Source organism: Vanacampus margaritifer, chromosome 15 (assembly GCF_051991255.1).
Source record: "Vanacampus margaritifer isolate UIUO_Vmar chromosome 15, RoL_Vmar_1.0, whole genome shotgun sequence".
Classification (NCBI taxonomy): Eukaryota; Metazoa; Chordata; class Actinopteri; order Syngnathiformes; family Syngnathidae; genus Vanacampus; species Vanacampus margaritifer.
In genome coordinates this window covers 18,451,394-18,471,395 of record NC_135446.1, presented here as the reverse complement: position 1 = coordinate 18,471,395, position 20,002 = coordinate 18,451,394, and the positions used below count along the sequence as shown (strand labels likewise).

At 40.9% G+C, this 20,002-nt stretch overlaps 3 protein-coding genes across 3 annotated transcripts in view; 2 read left to right on the top strand and 1 right to left on the bottom strand.

The window, feature by feature from the left end:
- Window positions 1-600: 600 nt before the first annotated feature.
- On the bottom strand, window positions 601-3,462 carry pnp5a (purine nucleoside phosphorylase 5a). The gene is made up of 6 exons (XM_077544917.1): window positions 3,296-3,462; window positions 2,538-2,710; window positions 2,370-2,473; window positions 2,112-2,287; window positions 1,849-2,039; window positions 601-988 (listed from the first exon to the last, which is right to left on the bottom strand). The coding sequence occupies exons 1-6, from the start codon at window positions 3,316-3,318 to the stop codon at window positions 771-773; spliced, it is 885 nt and encodes a 294-aa protein (XP_077401043.1). The 5' UTR covers window positions 3,319-3,462; the 3' UTR covers window positions 601-770.
- Window positions 3,463-6,380: 2,918 nt separating this feature from the next.
- On the top strand, window positions 6,381-12,840 carry acadvl (acyl-CoA dehydrogenase very long chain). Its single transcript, XM_077544916.1, has 21 exons — window positions 6,381-6,518; window positions 6,722-6,809; window positions 6,928-6,991; window positions 7,529-7,600; window positions 7,687-7,759; window positions 7,836-7,900; window positions 7,975-8,109; window positions 8,184-8,328; window positions 8,402-8,531; window positions 9,474-9,599; window positions 9,706-9,904; window positions 10,508-10,612; window positions 10,687-10,773; window positions 10,864-10,926; window positions 11,015-11,116; window positions 11,179-11,276; window positions 11,357-11,429; window positions 11,513-11,585; window positions 11,676-11,748; window positions 11,913-11,988; window positions 12,072-12,840. The coding sequence occupies exons 2-21, from the start codon at window positions 6,736-6,738 to the stop codon at window positions 12,207-12,209; spliced, it is 1,971 nt and encodes a 656-aa protein (XP_077401042.1). The 5' UTR covers window positions 6,381-6,518; window positions 6,722-6,735; the 3' UTR covers window positions 12,210-12,840.
- A 1,023-nt stretch (window positions 12,841-13,863) lies between these two features.
- The window catches only part of dnah2 (dynein, axonemal, heavy chain 2), a 36,346-nt gene continuing 30,207 nt past the window's right edge, over window positions 13,864-20,002 (top strand). The window contains exons 1-12 of the mRNA XM_077543928.1: window positions 13,864-13,980; window positions 14,280-14,413; window positions 14,546-14,647; window positions 15,554-15,852; window positions 15,938-16,102; window positions 16,188-16,416; window positions 17,974-18,084; window positions 18,171-18,406; window positions 18,480-18,671; window positions 19,364-19,521; window positions 19,610-19,697; window positions 19,769-19,974. Coding sequence (XP_077400054.1) covers window positions 14,350-14,413; window positions 14,546-14,647; window positions 15,554-15,852; window positions 15,938-16,102; window positions 16,188-16,416; window positions 17,974-18,084; window positions 18,171-18,406; window positions 18,480-18,671; window positions 19,364-19,521; window positions 19,610-19,697; window positions 19,769-19,974 — 1,850 coding nt within the window. The 5' untranslated portion in view covers window positions 13,864-13,980; window positions 14,280-14,349. The remainder of the gene's footprint in view (window positions 13,981-14,279; window positions 14,414-14,545; window positions 14,648-15,553; window positions 15,853-15,937; window positions 16,103-16,187; window positions 16,417-17,973; window positions 18,085-18,170; window positions 18,407-18,479; window positions 18,672-19,363; window positions 19,522-19,609; window positions 19,698-19,768; window positions 19,975-20,002) is intronic.

The window sequence follows — 20,002 nt, the reverse complement described above, 5'->3', positions numbered from 1 at the left end:
AAGGTCAAAACTTAAGACCCCACCATTTAATATTGCTAACAACAAATTGAATTAGGATTAAGAATAATCAGAATATTGCGGCATGCGAATATTGACATGTACAACTTTAGTTCAATTTATTTTAAGAAGGGATCATGTGAATATGCTTGCAATATGTTACAGGTGAAGAAAAAGGGCAATTTTAGCATAGACTTTCTGCCAAAATGAAAGAACAAACCCATTTTACCAGAAAGATACACTATTTGCTTTTAGTGGGCCACATAAAGTGAAGCGTCGAGCGTACCTGGCCCGCAGGCCTTGAGTTTGACACCCGTGCCATGGCGGATTTTAGTTTAGCCTTTTGTAACCTCACCACCATCTTGTGTGGACCATGCCATTATTCACCTTTTTTAACATTGGCGCCAATGTGCTTGAAGCCTAGCCGTAGACAATCTTTGATCTATGCTTCTTGTGCCAAACCGGTTGCCATTTTTGGAGCACTTATGATGCTGTGCATGCGTCTGTTTTTTAATGATGGAACAGAATAACACTTTTGTAACTCTTAAGAAGAACTTCCTGTTTACAGTGCACGCATTGTAAAAGCCAATCAATGTCACAGAGTGTCGTAATAAATAAGCTTTATTAACAATAGAAAAAAACAGGCTGACTTCAATCACACTTGTACATGTTGATTAACTGCAAACATACAAATAATATAACCAGGAGGAACAGAATGTTAGAGCTTGGAATGGAACCGAACACAAGTTTGACAAGGAACAAGACAAGACGGCTCAGGCGTCGTTGTTGTTGTGCTCCATCCTGGTCACCATGGTGAAGATGAGCCGCTCCAGTTGCTCCGCCCTCTGCTTGCCTGTCTGGAGGACCTCCTCGTGGTTGGCCTTCTCCTCACTGTCGTAGTCCATCACCGCCTGGTTGGTGATCAGCGACAGGGCGAAGACGCGCATGCCGCAGTGGCGAGCCACGATCACCTCGTGGACCGTGCTCATGCCTGCCGTTGGAAAGGGCGACATCGGCTCAGAAGGAGAGTCGTGCGCCTTGACTCATGTCAGACTTAAAGGGAAACTATTATAAAACAAGGTGTTTTGGTTTCTACGGAAGAGAATTAGGGCCAGTGAAGAGAGAGAAAGAAAGGTTGGCAGGTTTCTCACTTTATTGTCAGAACTCTGGCTTTAAAGTGAGAATTCTGACTTTAAAGTGAGAATTCTGACTTTAATCTGAGAATTCCCACTTTAATCTCAGAATTCTGACAAAGTCAAAGTCAGAATTCTAACTTTAATCTCAGAATTCTGACTTTGAGGTCACAATGCTGACAATAAAAAGTCAGAATTGTGAGAATAAAGTCAGGATTCTCACTTTACTTTAAAGTGAGAATTCCCACTTTAATCTCACAATTTTGACCTTCAGACTGATTTATCTCAGAATTCTCACTTAAAAGTGAGAATGCTGACTTTAAATGTCAAAATTCTGAGACAAAGAAAGAATTCTAAGATTACTTTAAAGTCAGAATTTTGACTTTAAAGTTCTCACTTTAAAGTCAGAATTCTGTGATTAAAGTCAGGATTTTGAGGTTAAAGTGGGAATTCTAAGAATGAAGTGAAACTCCTGCCAACCTTTTTTTTTTCTCTCTTCACTGGCCCTAATCCAAGCGGTCAAAAAAATGGATGGATATATATATATATATATATATATATATATATTTTTTTTAAAAGGGTTTAGTTACCCATTAAATTGGACTTTTCGAGATGTAGATTAAATGACTTGAATTGAATGACTTTGGCACAGTATTTTAGTTTGAAGTTTCAGGAGACTTTAGACTCACTTGCTAACTGGTTAACTAGCGCAACTCACCAACAGCATCAGCACCGAGTTTGTTGAGCATCCTGCACTCAGCGATGGTCTCAAATGACGGCCCACACTGCACGCAATAGACGCCCTCCCTCAGGAAGTGCCCGAAGCCCAGTTCCTGCCCCACGTCCATGGCCAGCTGCCGAAGGTCTCGGTCGTACGCGTCAGACATGCACGGGAAGCGCACGCCAAACCTGCGTTGCAGATGCCACGCTTAATTAACCACCGTGCTGATTTTCAAGCTTTGCCCGTGGTCGGTGTCCTACCTATCGTCGTTGGGTCCGACCAGTGGGTTGTTCCCAGCGAAGCCTGGCATGTTGATGTGGTCTTTCATGATCATGATGTCTCCCACCTTGAAGTCCTGATTGAGACCGCCCGCCGCGTTGGTCAGTATCACCGTGTCCACGCCCAGCAACTTAAAGATGCGCATAGGCAGTGTGATCTGAACATAACAAATGTACACAATGTGGTTAGCCCCGGCGGGGCACTGGCATGACAGTACGTTATATAGCCTACCAACCAACCTTCTGGATTGGGTAACCCTCATACAGGTGAGAGCGGCCCTGCATGCACACACATGACCGCCCCTTCAGTGTTCCAAAAACGAGCCGTCCAGCGTGTCCTTGCACTGTACGGGACCAAATAATAAATCAGCCAAACTTCCAGCGGGATTTTTTTTGTGGTGGACTCACCCGTGCTCTGCGGGAAGTTTGGAATGTCCCTGTAGTTGAACGCCACCTGGTCCTTCAACATTTCCACCAGCCCACCGAGGCCTGATCCGCACACGATGCCGACGGAAGGCCGCACGTCAGTCTGAGCAAGTAGCCAGTCAGCTGTGGCCTTGCAGTCCTCGTAGGTATAGCAGCTGCATCATCAAAAAAAAATGCCACACATAACTTCCTGTTCTCTCTCTATTATTATAATCAGTTTTGTACTTGAATTTATTAATACGAGTGAAAAAAGAAAGTTCAAAACAAGCATCTCCAACTACATAATGTTAGCTAAAACAATGACCAACAAATGCATCCACAGTATATGCATGACATTGTTCATTTATGCCCAACAGTCTATTGATTCTATTCATTTTGTGGCTTTTTTTCTTGGTTGCTGCAGTTGCATTGCTTCCAGTACAAATCTATGTTGAAAATTTCTCCCTCAGTAGCATTGGTCAAAGTAACTCTATTAGCCCACTTCTTCTTTAACCAATAAGATTCCAAATCCATCCTCAAAATTCCAGCGAGAGGACATCAACGTTTTCCATCCTATATCGGTAGGTCAGAGCAAAACTTCCAGACAACTTCGACTGTCAAAACACTGTCTTGTCTGTCTGTCTGTCCGTCACGTTTCGTATTGAAGGTTTATTGAAATGTGTAATTAAGTAGATATACTACATTGTCGTGCAAATAAAAGCCTTTAAAAAAACGGAGGGATATATTTATCAATGACTTACCACTGGTTACCTTGAGGAAACATGATGGCGATGTACTCTCAAGAAGCAGGCGGATGAGAAAAAAAAAGTGACTTCACGTTGCGCGCGCTATGTTGTCTCTTGCGTTTTTAGCGAATGGGCGCAATTTATAAGGCAGCCACATTTCCGAATGACGCATGCGCAAGGAACACTCTAATTGGTCCAAATGACACTTGTTCACCCGCCCCCGAACCGCCCCCTTTAAAAAAAAAAAAGATATTTTATGACATCCTGAATTAATAATTCGTCATTACCAGTTGCCATTATCTTTGTATGTGTTGTGACATTAAAGAAACATACATCCTTTTAAAAACACCCAAGGCCATGCATTTCACTCACACATCCACCCACACAACCAGACACATTATGTCACTTTGTACTTTTCACCCTGTTTACAATGTGTCTATGTGTTTGATGGCTTAAAATCCAGTATGTCATAAAAGACAAATAAAATCTTTACCGGTTCCACAAAGTCAACCTTGAATGTTCCCAGACACGTTATCTCCCTACAGGCTGTCCTCTTGGTTGATGTTTTTGTCATAACAGAAGGCAACATCAACATGTCAGGAGTGTACACACCTTGGCCTACAGTATATGTTTGTCTATGCTAGGAGTCACCAATTACGTTTCGATGGAAAAGGGCACAGAGGCCCCAGATAGGAAGCTAAACAAAGGCCATTCAAGTTCAAAACAGCTTTTTTTTCCCAAAGAAACACGTGAACCAGGTCAGTCATCGCATTCCATGTCATCAAACAGAATGTGCGAAGCCGATCGATGAAGCGGGTGTTTGACGTAGGAGACCCCACGAGACAGACAGTCACCGTGACCTTCATGCCTTACGAGGCCTGCGCCACATCTGGTTGTCTCCACATCACGCGTGGCCAATTGTCTCTACGTTGCATCCAATTGTCTCCATGCCGCTTCTAATCGTCTGCAATCGTTAGAATGCTGTGGTTATGTTGGCCTGAAATGAGTGGTTTGGGCAGCTTTTTGGCAATAGCAACAAATGGCGCATTGTATGCATGCAAAATGATATACTGTAGTAGTCAAATGATATTTCATCACATTTTAAAATCAAAATAATCCTCACATATAAAATGTGATTGATCTAAAGTCCAGTTCTTTTCAATGAGCAGAGAGATTCCTTTCACTGAGTCAAAACACCATTTTGACTTGTGTCATAAGCTCGGAATTGCCCATTGCCAGTCCGGGGAATGAGTGACATGGTGACATGGAGTGTTGTTATAACATGTGGCCTGATGAAATGCGGACGTGTGGATGGTGAGACCTGAGCAAGGACAAGGTGATCCATTAAAATTGCACATACAGAAAGTGCCTGGTGACTGTAGAAGAGTTATGTAATTGAGCTTATTGGGTCGAAGTAAGCCGCCTGCCTTCAAGGATTTTATGGCGCCCATGTAATATTTCGCGTCTACATAGCAAGCCAACAGACAGCCAGTAGCCACTGAGGTGAACACCGACAACAAAATATTTTTATTTAATGACACATCTGGCTTGCGCTTCCTTTTTTGAACTACTTCTCAAAGTTCAAAGGTCCAACAACAAACTGAAGGGACATTGACAAGTAGGCAGAATTATGTTTTTGTGTGTGTGTGTGTGTGTATTTGTATGTGGGCGACTTCAAGTTCACATGACACATTTTATGCACAATTCTGAGGCTCAGTGTGTTGATTAGCGCGGGCCACGAGTGGCGCTGCTTGCTTGTTATGTAACTTGCGGCATGACTTGGCACTTGGCACTTCATGTGAACACTGGCACAGTTCACAGGTGCTTGTACTGGCTGTTAAAAGTAAAATAAAATCTATAGTATATTTTTTAAAAGACACAATAATTACCTTTAGGGCTAGTCAAAGGAAGTAACATCTCGCTTAATATTTCATTTATCACATATTTTATATTTATTCACCGTACAAAACCATTAAGACCAATGCCATTGTGCAACATTGACATACTTTGTAATATGTAACTGTGACTTGATATCCATAAATGTAAGACTTTTACAACTTAATAGGTAACCTATAGAACATTTAAAATCACAAACCTAAAGCCACCACGTTTTTTTTTAATAGGAGGTTGGAAAAACAAACCAAAGATGTGTATCACACAGTAGACAATTTTTTGAGACATTTGATTTTAAATACATGTATAGTCTCTAAGTCTATAGCAGTGTTGGCAAACATGGCCTGCCGGCCACAACCATGACCATAACCATGAGGGGATAGAACACAACTTCATTTGTCCACTAGAGGGCGCACTGATAACCTCTGACCATCCATCCATCCATCCATCATCTAAAGCGCTTCGAGGACCACTTCTGGCATTCTGAAATTGGCTGCTACTTAGGATTTGAAGCCTGATATTGATGCACTTGTGGAGGTTAAATGACGTCAAGTTTTAGGAGCCAACTAAGCCTCAGTCATTATTTTAAGACATGTCACTGAGCATTGCAAAATGTCAGTCAACAGCTTCAGTTTAAAAGAGGTTAGTTTGTGGAACCCTTTTAGTTTATTTATTTATTATTTATTTATGTACTTCCACAGTTTGTGTGCACAGTATTTTAATGTAGGCTTACAAGGAAGGAGGATAATTGCATCATATTTTAGAAAGGGTTCCACTTTAATTTATATGGTGCTATGAGTCAGTTGAGGTCAATATTTCCAGATGGATGTGTGATTTTATGCACATTTAAAATGATCATATATATACATTGTGGGTTTTTTTCTTTCCCAAAAGCAAACACACTTTTATCCGGTTCATTGGCAAATTAAAAATTCAACATGTTAAAAACAAATAAACTAATTTCATATATAAATATACAACCGAAAGAGTTCAGGCAGAAGCAAAAGCTGTTCTGCAAACACTGAATAATATTATGACATTTATTTATTTAATTGAATTATTTTTTAGTAAAAATGTTCAGATTGCTATTAGAAACAAGATTTGCAATAAGATAATCAACAAATGTCAATATTTGCACAATAACAATGGTGGGGGAAAATTTGAATTCTCATGAATCGGGTTACAGATATACAGGTCTGACCCCTAAAACTACATGTCCCGTCATGCACCGCAAGGAGTCAGTCATTATCCGGGTAACCCGGTCAAGGGTAGGAGAAGAAGAAAAAAACACTCTTGTCACTTTTCCAAGACTGGTCTGTTTCGGCGCTGATTATATCCTACACGGGTATGTTATATTATATAAATATGATTTGTGTTATCCAATTGACTTTAATCGTGTATTAAGTACAGAACTACTCAAACATAACTAGTCGGGACGATCGTGACGTAACGTTTGGCAGCCGGTGTAAACGCGATGCTAACGGTTAGCTAAGCATTTAAGTCTGTTCTGTTGTTTTACTGAGCATTCTTTTTGACATGTACTCTTAGTTCACGGAAAAATAATGCTGCTTCTTAAAGTGGGCCAGTCTTCTGCGCTTTGTGGTGCCATTCTGCGGAGCGCACCCGGACTCACTGGGTTTGTAGCGTTAATGTTTACAATCAAGACCTGTAAATATATTCTTGGAATTTTATATTCATCCTTTGTGTCTTCATAACATATAAATACTGTACCAAAATCCGTTCGTGTAATTCAGGGTTCAACGCCAGGCTATCGTGGCCGTGAACAGCGCACGCCTCTATGCTAGTCAAGCTACACAGGTATGTCACAGAATAGAATGCCTTAATCACTATTTATATGCGTCCATTTTTGAAATACATTGTTACTTGCAAACCTTGCACATCAGTTTTGACGTAATGCTTTGGTACTGATGGTGATATAACACAATCACCCCATTCCAGAGCAAGTAGGTGAAAGTTCACTGATCACGTTATCCACATTTAAGGTGACACTAGCTGTCCTGACCAGCACCCAAACAGGAAGTAGTTATGCTTTTAGTAGTTACCACAATCGTGCTAGAATTGTTTTTATTTTTTATGTATATAAAATGTATAGCTATGTTATATAGACACTTTGAGATTGAGGTTACCATAGCTGATATGTCCTTGCACTAAACTTTCACCTATTTATGGCCTGTGACACAAAGTCACACATTTCTTTATACCAGAACGCTCAACTACACGGTACTTGTGTCACTTAAATGCAAAAATATAATTCAGAAAATAATGTGAATTGTTACAAAAATATCAGCAATGTTACTCCCTTGATGGACTTCAGCAATATCCCTCTTAATACAGGCAGTGTTGGAGAAGCCAGCAGCAGTCGGAACGGATGCCGCCGCTGTGGTGGAGAAGAAGACGAGTGCAGCAGTATGTTGCTTCCCAAAATATTGTAACACGGGTATCGATAGTGCGTTTAACTGCTGTTGTTGACTGAGCTGCTTAATATCCCTCAGGAGTCCAAATCTTTTGCTGTCAACATTTTCAAGGGGCAGATTGCCACCCCTCAAGTGTTTCCCTACCCTTCCGGTAAACCAAACATTTCAAGGAGATGCTATTTAAATTTACAAACAACCTTGATGAGCAATTTCTCTTGTGTGTTTAGTCTTGAACGAAGAGCAGGAGCAGTTCCTCCGAGAGCTTGTGCCGCCTGTGGGCAAGTTTTTTGAGGTAAATTTGAAACCGCTCTGGCTGATTGTTTTATTTTTTTCTCATTCCCCTCGTGACTCACTTCCTGTGTGCAGGAGGTGAACGATCCGGCCAAAAACGATGCGCTGGAGAAAGTCGAGGACCATACAATGGAGGGCTTGAAAGAGATGGGCGCCTTTGGCCTGCAGGTGCCGGCCGACCTGGGTGGCCTGGGCCTCACCAACACACAGGTGCGTCCATTTGTATGGAATCAGCGTGAACGGATTTTACACAATGGGTAACGACCTCATCCGTCTCTCCTCAGTATGCCCGGCTAGTGGAGATCGTCGGCACCCATGATCTCGGTGTTGGCATCACGCTGGGTGCCCACCAGTCTATTGGCTTCAAGGGCATTTTGCTTTTCGGCAATCCGGCACAAAAAGAGAAATACCTACCGAAACTTGCATCAGGTAGCTCACTCACACAGTGCTTTGTATGTCGTGAAGGACAGAGACAAGCGATTTGTGTTTTTTGTATGTCCAGGTGAGCACATTGCTGCCTTTTGCCTGACTGAACCAGCCAGCGGGTCTGATGCTGCTTCCATCAAAACCACAGCTGTGCAGTCCCCCTGCGGACAGTATTTTACCCTCAATGGAAGCAAAATCTGGATAAGGTGAGACCACAGAAGACGCATATTTGCCACTAGAGGATCTTTATCACCCTGTTAAGACATTTGCTTGCAGCAGATACTTGTCTTCACTTAGCACATCTCCTAATAAATAGCCCAGGTAGAGTACCGCAAATGAAAACTTTATTGTCCAAAATATTCCTAATATTTTGACATACATGCACTCAAAAAGGAAACATAGTTGTACTGAACTAGAATTGCTCAACTTGGCATTGCATATCATGCAGTTAGAATGCCGACTACCATCAATCAACTCAACTGTATATATTGCAGGTAGGGGTGTCAAAATGAGTGCGTTCATTTTGAGTCAATTTAAAGTTCCTTTAACACCACTAATTTTTTTAAACGCGCGATTAATGAACCGCCCCTTACTTGGAAAGTTTGTTCTGGGGTAATTCTAGTCCACGTCAACATTTAGCAGTAATACATTTTATTATAATAATGCATATAATTGTGGAGAGTGGAGTCAAGTTGTATTTTACAATTTTTGAAATACATAATTTCACATGTAACTTTGTTAAAGATTAGATAGCTCTTAATATGAAAAGAAAATTGCACTGACCTGTTACCAATGTCTTTCAAATGCAATTATGCCATCTAGTGGCAGAAGAATTACCTTAACGCAAATCAATATCACACTTGTTTTTACAGTACAGTACAGCTTTTTAATTTTAACTCAATTTTATGAATTATTATGAAATTACTGTATCAATGACTTTTTTTCCCACTTTTATGTTAACATGAGTATGAAAACTTAGAAAACAATATTTTATTATGCATTTAGAATAGATAAAAAAAAAAGTGTGATTAATCGTGAGTTAACTATTGAAGTCATATGATTAATTACGATGACAAATTTTCGCCTGACACCCCTAATTGCGGCACAAATCGGCCAAGCATCGCAATGTGATCACCTGCTCCTTTCAGTAATGGCGGTCTGGCTGAGATCTTCACCGTGTTTGCCAAGACACCAATGAAGGATCCTAAGACAGGAGAAATGAAGGACAAGATCACAGCTTTGGTTGTGGAGAAGAGCTTTGGTGGAGTGACACAGTGAGAATAACCGCTTTTTTTTCCCCTCCAGAAATCTGCACAATTATGCCATATTTATTACTGGAAGCTCTCTTTGTTCATCAACCCTTTTTTTTCCAAATCCCAGCGGGCCACCAGAGAAGAAGATGGGCATCAAAGCCTCCAACACGGCCGAGGTTTACTTCGATAACGTCCGCGTGCCAGCTGACTGCGTGCTGGGTGAGGTGGGAGGCGGCTTCAAGGTGGCGATGAACATCCTCAACAACGGCCGATTCGGCATGGCGGCCGCTCTCTCCGGCACCATGAAAGGAGCCATCAACAAAGCGGTAGGTTCTATTTTTCAGGGATGTGATTTTTCCGCTAATTCGCGGAATCCCGCTTTTTTATCCCCCCCCCCCCCCCCCCCAAAAAAATCCATTTATTTTTTATTTTTTTTGTATTTCATTGTGTATGCACATGACTCCGACAGATAACATCTTCTGCTATAACAAAGACATTTGTGGTATGCTCTAATATGAGTTACTTTTCATTTGGTCATGATACAATTATTTGTTCATGAAATTTGAACTCTTCAACATTATTTATGTGTTAACTTAGTAATCACATTAGTTAGATATGATGATATTCTCAGTGATAGTTTTTAAAAGCAAAGACAGTCCAATGTTTTTGAATGTGACTGATTTTGAGTTGACTAAAACTGCCATTTTATATGGGATAGTTCGATATACATTGAAAATTTATGCTGTTGTTTTGTCTATTTCTTTGTCATGTGAGTGCATTGAAAGTACTTAAAAACACGGAAAACCCATGAGCCCCAGACCCCTGGCTAAATTTTCAGATAATTTCACTTTGGTCAAATCACATCCCTGATTTTTGGAGAGCAGTCGCCATGTTGTCCATAACTGTCACGGTTTTCTCCTTTTCATCAGGTGGACCATGCAAGCAACCGGACCCAATTTGGCAGCAAGATCCACACCTATGGCGCCATCCAGGAGAAGCTGGCCCGCATGGCCATGCTACAGTACGTCACCGAGGTCGGTAGACGTTCATCAAACGTGAACAGCCTCGCCATCCATCGGCGCTGATGGCTTCTTTGCACTTCCCGCAGTCTCTGGCCTACATGATCAGCGGCAACATGGACAGCGGAGCAACCGAGTTCCAGATCGAGGCGGCCATCAGCAAGATCTTCGCTTCCGTGAGAATCTTTTTTTTTTTTTTTTTACGTTTGGAAGTCGGCCGATTGCTATGTGGCCGGAGCTCAACTGCATCTTCGTCTTTCTGACAGGAAGCTGCGTGGAGCGTGACGGACGAGTGCATTCAAGTTATGGGCGGCATGGGATTCATGAAAGTGAGGGATCGCTCCATATTCTCCGAGAAAGTCAAAGAAAAGAATGCACACTGATGAGGGGCAATGTTTTTTTTTTTTTTTTTTACAGGATGCCGGAGTCGAGAGGGTGATGAGGGATCTGAGAATTTTCCGCATCTTTGAGGGCACCAATGACATCCTCAGGCTTTTCGTGGCCCTCAACGGCTTCCAGGTGAATATTCACGTGCACTTTTGTCTTGCGCTATCTTTGACGTCGTTGACCCTCCTCCTCAGAATGCGGGCAACCAGTTGAAGAGCTTACAAAAAGCCATGAAGAACCCACTCGGCAACGCTGGGCTCCTGGCGGAAGAACTCACCAAAAGAGCAAAGAGGTAACACGTCAGTACTTTTGCCGTACTGTACTTGAGCGCTTCTTGTTTGAGTGAAACTGGCTTTGCTGGCTCGTTTTTAGGAAGGCAGGCATGAGCACTGGATTGACACTTCAAGGAAATGTCCACCCTGAGCTGGCTCAAAGTGGCCAAATGGTGTGTTATCATGGCTTAGTTACTGGAATCCCCGTTTAATTTTTTTGCCCTCTCATCATTTTTTTTTTTTTTTTGTCACGCAGGCCGTGAAAGCCATCGAACAATTTGGCGTGGCTATCGAGGAGCTTCTTATTAAACATGGCAAGAAGATTATTGGTGAGTGGGCTTGCAAAAACTCTTGATAGATCTCATTGTAGAGTGTGTTTGCGAACAAAGGAGGACATCAATAATACTTTCCTGTTGCAGATGAGCAGTTTGTGTTGATGAGAGTGGCCGACTGTGCCATTGACATTTACACCATGATTGTTGTCCTCTCAAGGTACATGTTGACTTTTTTTGTTTGTCTACTAACCACCTCCAAGTATCTGTATAGCCTTTTTTTTTTTTAATTAATTAATTAATTATTTTAAATATTTTTTTATTATTATTTTTTTTTTCCTGAAGTATATCTACATAGCCTAATGAAATTTTTGTCCTCGGCAGGGCGTCCCGCTCCCTGAGTCAGGGCCACCCCTCGGCCCAACATGAGAAAGTTCTGTGCGAGACTTGGTGTGTGGAGGTAAGCTTTTATCCGAAACACGTCAAATACGTTGACTCTAAATGCAGCGCGTGCGCTTTGCTGATGCTCCCTTGGTCCCGCAGGCTCACGGGAGACTCATGCGGGACATTCAGGCGCTGCGCTCCAGCCAGTCCAGGCAACTTTATAATAACTTTCAGGCCATTTCCGCAGCAGTGGTGGAGAACGGGGGAACGGTCGCCCCTCACCCGCTCGGTTTCTAAACACTTCATCGGTTTGTCCGATTGTGTCTTTTGGATCGCCAAGCAATGCAGCAGACGCCCCATCATCCGTTGGTGCTGGTCATGAGGTTCATCTTCAATGTATTTATTTGTAAGGACATCAGATTGTCTGTTGTTGTTTGAAACCTGCACGTTGACTTTCAAGCCACAGAAATCACATTTTTGAGTCAAAGGGGCCTTTTCAAACAAACGCCACAAGCGCCTCATCTCATTCCCGCCGATTAACCAAATATCCTCAGGATGTCACTCTTCAATCTACCATCAACTTTCCTGAACATTATTTAAGCTGTAGAAAGGGACTAATGTGACAAACTTGTTTTATTTGTAATACTCTGAAATGGATTGTTTAGTGTAATCTTCATTTATGACGCATTTAATAAACTGATATAGCTGATTATGTTCTCAGTACTTTTCTGCGTGTTGGGTTTACCACTGATGGCTGTAACGCCTTTGCCTTATAGAACATGCAAATTCTGCTCCAACTTGCTGTTGTCACCTCACGAACTGCACACATCTGCATATATCACAGAATTATGATTAATGTGCAGGGTTTAGCGAGGAAGGGAATGCTGTTTTTAATGAAACGGTACTCAATAAACTCGTTCTGCTTTGACTTCTGTGCATTCATTTTTGCATTTTTCTTTTAGATCTGTAATATACATCTGACGTGATCCCTTCTTAAGAACGGGTGATGCTCATGAGGCTTATAGTGCATGAAAAGCAGTAGAACAAAATCTGGAAATATTCAAGAGATGATGTAGCGGAGAGGAAATGTCAAATAAAACTGTTTTGCTATAACCAAGCAGTTGAGCGCTTCAATAAAGTAATGCTATTTTTACTGTTGTGCATTTATGTTGCATTTTTCTGTCCATAAATTTCCCACTCCCTTTTACAGTGTGCTTTTTGTCAGCAAATGCTAAAGGGATACTTGACTCATTGAGCCATTTGAAAAAGCAAGAAAATAACAGTTTGTCTATAATTAATGTGATAACTTTATTATTTTTCATGAACAATTAATTCCTTTAAAAACTTAATTTTGCCACTTGCTGTCGACTGAAGATGACATCCTCTATGCACATAACCACCAACCGTGGTTCAGTTTGCTGCCAGAACCCAGAAAACAGGTGAGCCGTGATTGGTCGTTACCGGTCGTTACCTATTTCCTTAGCACAGGTGATGTCATCATCAGTCGACAGCAAGTGGAAACGTGTTTTTAAAGGTATTAATTGTATATGAATGCAGTTTGGCGTGGGTTCGCTTCCCCGCCTGTGAGACCATGTTTGTATGTGTGCGTGTTTGTGTGACACTGTGAAAAAAAAAATTGTATATGAAAATCAAATAAATTCTGGACAAAATATTAACTTTTTACAGCTGAAAATGGCTCAAAGAGTCAATTAACTTTAACTTACTAAATATAAAGTAATTCGAATTTGTTATAATGATTATTCTAAATAAATCTAACACCGCAATTTAAAAACGTGCAAATGTATCTGAAAACACTTGGCTACATACATTACATTATGTAAATTCGTGTTGGCTACATGTTGTCAGGATTAGGTGATGTCTTCAAATGACGGCACATGTTTATGACGTCAATGATGAGCCCGGTGACTCGCATGAAGTTTTCCCTGCACCTGCAAATATTACGGCGATTAACTGTGTCAATTTGAAGGCAGGATGTTTTATTCGACGCCTGCAAAGAAACGTTTTTGCAATGTAAACTGAGAAAGTAGAAGGGAAACTTCCTAGAAAGGTATGTTTGGGAAATTGTTGTTTTTCGCCACGTAGTTGTTGTGCACGCTTTGGTTTTGTACGTTTGCCATGAAAATGAGCCTCTATTGCTGTAAAAAAAATCATTTCAAATGTCAAATTTTCAATTGAATAAAAACACTAGCGTGTAAATGGGAGCTCCACAACTTAAAGTCGTCTTGTTTAATATGGTGGTTACTATGGTGACGTTGACGCGCCTGTTGTCCCGCGGGGCTCGAAAACTTTTTCAAGTCCCGCTTGAGTGCGAGTTTAAATGAATGTTTTTCTCTCATTTTATTGTAGTTTCTCAATGTCTCTGAGGCGTTTGCTGCCCGTGTTTTGACGAATTGAAATTCCGTGTAAATGCTGAGAGATGGAGACGCCAAGCCAGGGTTCCACAGAGACCCTTGAGAGTGAAGATGGCTACAAAAATGCTGGTAAATTGCATCAAGTCATTTCTAGATAACATGGAAGCGTGCGCCTAGCGACGTCCTTATGTCACATGTGTTTTCTCTTTTCTTTCAAGTGGCTCTGATTAATGTCCCTTGTGTTCTCCTGTGACTGCTTAGATAGCACTCAGGAAAAGGAAGATGAGAGTAACACCAATGAAAACATCGAAAACATCGAAAACATCGAAAACAACGATGGCGCCAATGATGACAAAGAAGCTGGTTAGTACCTCAAAATGCGTCACTCCAAATATCATACAAGTCTGCTTCTAGTTTTATCATCATGTTTAATTTGTGTTTTCTCTATTCATATGTGTTTTGTGGAAAACACTACTTCACCTTTTATATTTTTATGCAGGATCGTGAGTGGTCGGCGGCAACAATGAATACACAGAGACTGATATGCTTTGCTAGAATAACTGTGCATTTTATTCCCCGCAAACAGCAATCAACATTTTTATACTGTGCTAGAATAATCGTACGTTTTATCCCCCGCAAACAGTAATCGACACCTGTGCTTTGCTAGAATGATTGCACCTTTTATTCCCCGCAAACAGCAATATTCACAACTTGCTTTGCTAGAATGACTGTACCTTTTATTCCCTGCAAACAGCAATAATCACAACTCGATTTGCTAGAATAATGGTGTCTTTTATTCCCCGCAAACAGCAATCAATACACTACAACGTTAAGCAGCATAATATGATCATCATCAGCGCTTACGTTCACACTAGACCGGAGAGCCTACGGTCCGGGTAGAACGAGCTGCAAAACGGCTGGGCGATCGTACGTGTTCCACAGCTGACTCTGTCCGGACCGTGCGCTCCGTCTTTTATTCGTAAGCGTGGGAAACCGGGCAAGCCAAGCCCTTTCTCAGACACTTTCGAAAACATGTTTTGCAAAGCAGGGAAAACTGTAGTAAAAACAAGGAAGAGTTCCCAGGCTGATCCCGCCTTTTATTTACAAATTGTTGGGCACCTGGATTCGTACAACAGTTCAGGACAACAACATATCCTTGTATAAGAGGTTACATGAGGACATATCAAACCATGTTTTTTTTCTCCCTTCAATATGAATGGCTTCCCCTCTCATGAATTATGCGTTAACCCGTACGTTCTGCTGTGACAGATTCAGTTCCCACGCAAGAAAGGGAAGATGAGACTAACGCCGATGACACCAACGAAGAAAACACTGTTGTCAACGACGAAGGCAACGAAGGCACCGGTGAGGAAAACACCGACAGCAAGAATGAAGAAGACAGTAAAGACACTAACGTGGACACCAAGAACGAAGAAGACACCATTGATGACGAAGAGAACAAAAACGAGGACGAGGAGAAAACCGACGACAATGACGTTGAAGTCGTTGAAGTCGTTGAAGTCGTTGCACAAATAGACCCTTTAGCGATCTTGAGGAAAGTTTGTGAGGTAAAACAAGCCGTTTATTTTGAACTCCTGTTTCCTTTCTGTTGCTAAATGACATTTTTGATCAGCCCCTCATTCCTTCTGGTAGAGGTTCATCCGTTGTGTGGATATTTCGGGTGTCACCAAAGAATCGTGGCTGGAGGAAAATGTGAAGTCACTCGAGCACTTCATTCAAGACGCCTCTATTTCCACGTTGATGGTCTACTTGGACGCAAATATGACATTGCAGGTGGAATACAACGTTCCCACGCAGGTACGCTTGATGACTGCACTCTGAACTTTTACTGTGCTTTTCATTTGAACATGTGTTCTAAAAAGCCGTTTTTTTTTCATTTCAGGAGGTGGAGCAGCTGGCCTATTTCATCCGTGAGCCCGGAGTCGAGATCACCCCGGAGAACTTCTATGAAGAGGTGGAATACAGCACGGTGCAGGGCGACCCCACCGAGAGCTTGCTGCACTTTGTGACAAGTTTGCATTCGGACGAAAATGACATCAGCAGCGAGTGGGAAGCGGGAATCAAGGACAACTACATCAACGGCATGCACAACTATCTGTCCATCCTCACAGGTACGGACGGGGACGCTCAAATGGCCGTCATATTAGACTGGAAAGAAAAAAATTGAATTGGGTTTTTTTGTTTTTTCCTCAATATTGCGATTTATTTTGCAATTATTTTTTTTAGGTCATCTTTGTATTTTTTTTTTTTTTTAGCAAACTCAAGCAGTATATTAATCAGTATTACAGATAGCAATGTCAGATCTATACACTTAAAATATTTTGGTCAAATGGCCATCATATTAGACTGGAAAGAAAAAAATTGAATTGTGTTTTTTTTTTTTTTTTTCTCAATATTGCGATTTAATATGCAATTATTTTTTTAGGTCATCTTTGTATTTTTTTTTTTAGCAAACTCAAGCAGTATATTAATCAATATTACAGATAGCAATGTCAGATCTATACACTTAAAATATTTTGGTCAAATGGCCATCATATTAGACTGGAAAGAAAAAAATTGAATTGCGTTTTTTTTTGTTTTTTTCTCAATATTGCGATTTAATATGCAATTATTTTTTTAGGTCATCGTTGTATTTTTTTTTTAGCAAACTCAAGCAGTATATTAATCAGTATTACAGATAGCAATGTCAGATCTATACACTTAAAATATTTTGGTCAAATGGCCATCATATTAGACTGGAAAGAAAAAAATGAAATTGCGTTTTTTTGTTTTTTCCTCAATATTGCGATTTATTTTGTAATTATTTTTTTTAGGTCATCTTTGTATTTTTTTTTTAGCAAACTCAAGCAGTATATTAATCAGTATTACAGATAGCAATGTCAGATCTATACACTTAAAATATTTTGGTCAAATGGCCATCATATTAGACTGGAAAGAAAAATAATTAATTGCGTTTTTTTCTCAATATTGCGATTTAATATGCAATTATTTTTTTAGGTCATCGTTGTATTTTTTTTTTTTAGCAAACTCAAGCAGTATATTAATCAGTATTACAGATAGCAATGTCAGATCTATACACTTAAAATATTTTGGTCAAATGGCCATCATATTAGACTGGAAAGAAAAAAATGAAATTGCGTTTTTTTGTTTTTTCCTCAATATTGCGATTTATTTTGTAATTACTTTTTTTAGGTCATCTTTGTATTTTTTTTTTAGCAAACTCAAGCAGTATATTAATCAGTATTACAGATAGCAATGTCAGATCTATACACTTAAAATATTTTGGTCAAATGGCCATCATATTAGACTGGAAAGAAAAAAATGAAATTGCGTTTTTTTGTTTTTTCCTCAATATTGCGATTTAATATGCAATTATTTTTTTAGGTCATCGTTGTATTTTTTTTTTTAGCAAACTCAAGCAGTATATTAATCACTTCAGCTTTTCATGTTTCATGAAAAAATAATATGCATTGATGTGGACTGTACTTCTTAAGCACTGAACTTATTTAGACACTATATAAAAATATAAACAAATAATAATAATAATAAAAAATTGCCCAAAAAAAGGCCTACCGGGCTCCAGAAAAGAAGCAGAGTTAAAACAAAAAAAAAGTGATTTGAATTTCAAGAGTGCAATGTTTAATAACTTGTCTATCCCGTTTGAACAGACAACGTCAGTAAGAAAGAAGGCAAGACGGTGCTGTACATCCCAATGGAAGGCCTGAATGACAGCGCTGATGAAGGCAGCAAGGACACCCGACTCGTGCAGAGGATGGAATGTAATGATTTGCGTAACACCCCCTCACAAACATCATCACACCTCAACTTGGATGTACCGTACATTTTTCCCCCTCCGCATTTTCAGCCGTCTTAATCCACTGGTCGGACCAGATCAAGGAGCTGCTGAACGTCCAAGACACCTCCAGGAGGGACAACAGTGGCCCGCTCCAGGAGATCGCGTACTGGGAGAGGCACTCCAAAAAGCTTAGAGACATGAGCAAGCAGCTGCAGACGCCAGGCGTCAGGCACATTCAGAAAATGCTTGGTCTGGCAAACTCGCTTTATGTCAAGCGCTTCTTGAAACTGGCCAGTGAACTACAGGTGGAGTCCTCCATTTTTCCACTGAGTCGATTTTTGCAGCTCTCAATCCTAACCTAAATCATTTGTTGCCCAGGATTCGTCTTTGGAGGCGCAGTCCAACCTGACCTTCCTGTCCTTGCTGGCAGGCCCCTGTGAAGAATTGCGTAACACCCACATAAGCGAACTCGCTCCCAAACTGCAGCATATATTGTATGTCATTCGCATCATCTGGACCAGCTCCACCCACTACAACACTAACGAGCGCATCACGGGCCTCTTCCTTAAGGTACGTTGGCATCATTTCAAAAGTAGTTCAGTCAAGTTTATTAGTGTATGATATAAAGGGGAAGTTAACCCCCGCCATTTTTTTTTTTTGACAATACGTTCTATGCAGCGCCACTATTCTAAATATGGTATTCTGGTTGATATTGTGTTAGTGGAATATGAGTTAAGCAGAAAAATCCATCTCAGGTGGCGGCCATTTTGCCACTTGCTGTCAACTGAAGATGGCATCAATTAGGGGTGTGCCAAAAACTTAATTCTCATAAGAATTGCGATTCTCATTCATAGTATGATTTAGAATCGATTTCAAATATCCCAAAATCGATTTTATTTAATTTATTTTATACTGCCTTCCCTTTGTATGTGTGTGCCTTTTATTGGGAGCGCTGTTCATGTTGTACCCGATTTGGCCACCTAGGGGCAGTGTGGTTCCTTGCGGTCCGATACACTGTTAAGTTGTAGCCACATTAGAGAGTAGAAGGAAAAAGTCACGATCAAGTTATTCCAATTTTTTTGCAGCGTGGAGCCGTTCTTTTGAGTGATTAAAAGACTCCTTCTCCTGACTTCTTTTTTTTAGCTCTCAGGGTTAACATGTACTGTTATAAAGTAGAAGTAGAATTACCTTCTTATCACTGGTTCTGTGGAATAATTTCAACCAGCTCCCAAAATGAAACCTTATGCCGTGTGTGTGTGCAGATGAGTTATGAGATAATCCGCCTGTGCATCAAGACCATCTCCCTGGACAAGATCTTTGAGGGCTACGTGATCTCCAGCAAGAAATACCTTAATGACTGCATCCAGTGCTGCCTGACCTGGAAGAACATGTACTCGCGTATCTCTGAGGTGCACCACGAGTAAGACGAAGAAGCCAATCAAATTTATGCCCAGCAGGAATTTTTGTGTTGTTTCTGAAATACATTTCCACCCTTTTTTTCATATCAGGCATTCTAAAAAAGGCTGGATGCTGGACCAAACAAATATTTTTGTCCCGGTTGATGCCTGCATTCAACGAATGAAAGACTTGCTGGAGGTAATTTTGCATTTATTCATCGCCTTGAATCCGTGTAAACGATACGTTTCCTCGCCATGCTTTTATTCCAGGTGTGCAACACCCAGCAGCAGTTTGCTCGTTGGGAAGATGGCCAGCAGAGACCGTTGCCGTTGTTTAGCGGCTACGAGGGCCCGGAACTCACCCTCTCCCTGGTGAAGATCGAGACCAAGTTCCAGCACGGCCTTCAGATCCTGCGTTCCGTAGACCAAGGCATCCTAGAGGTGGAGAACAATGCGTGGCACATTGAGTTCAACAGGTAGGACCATCTTTTTTTTTTTTTTTTT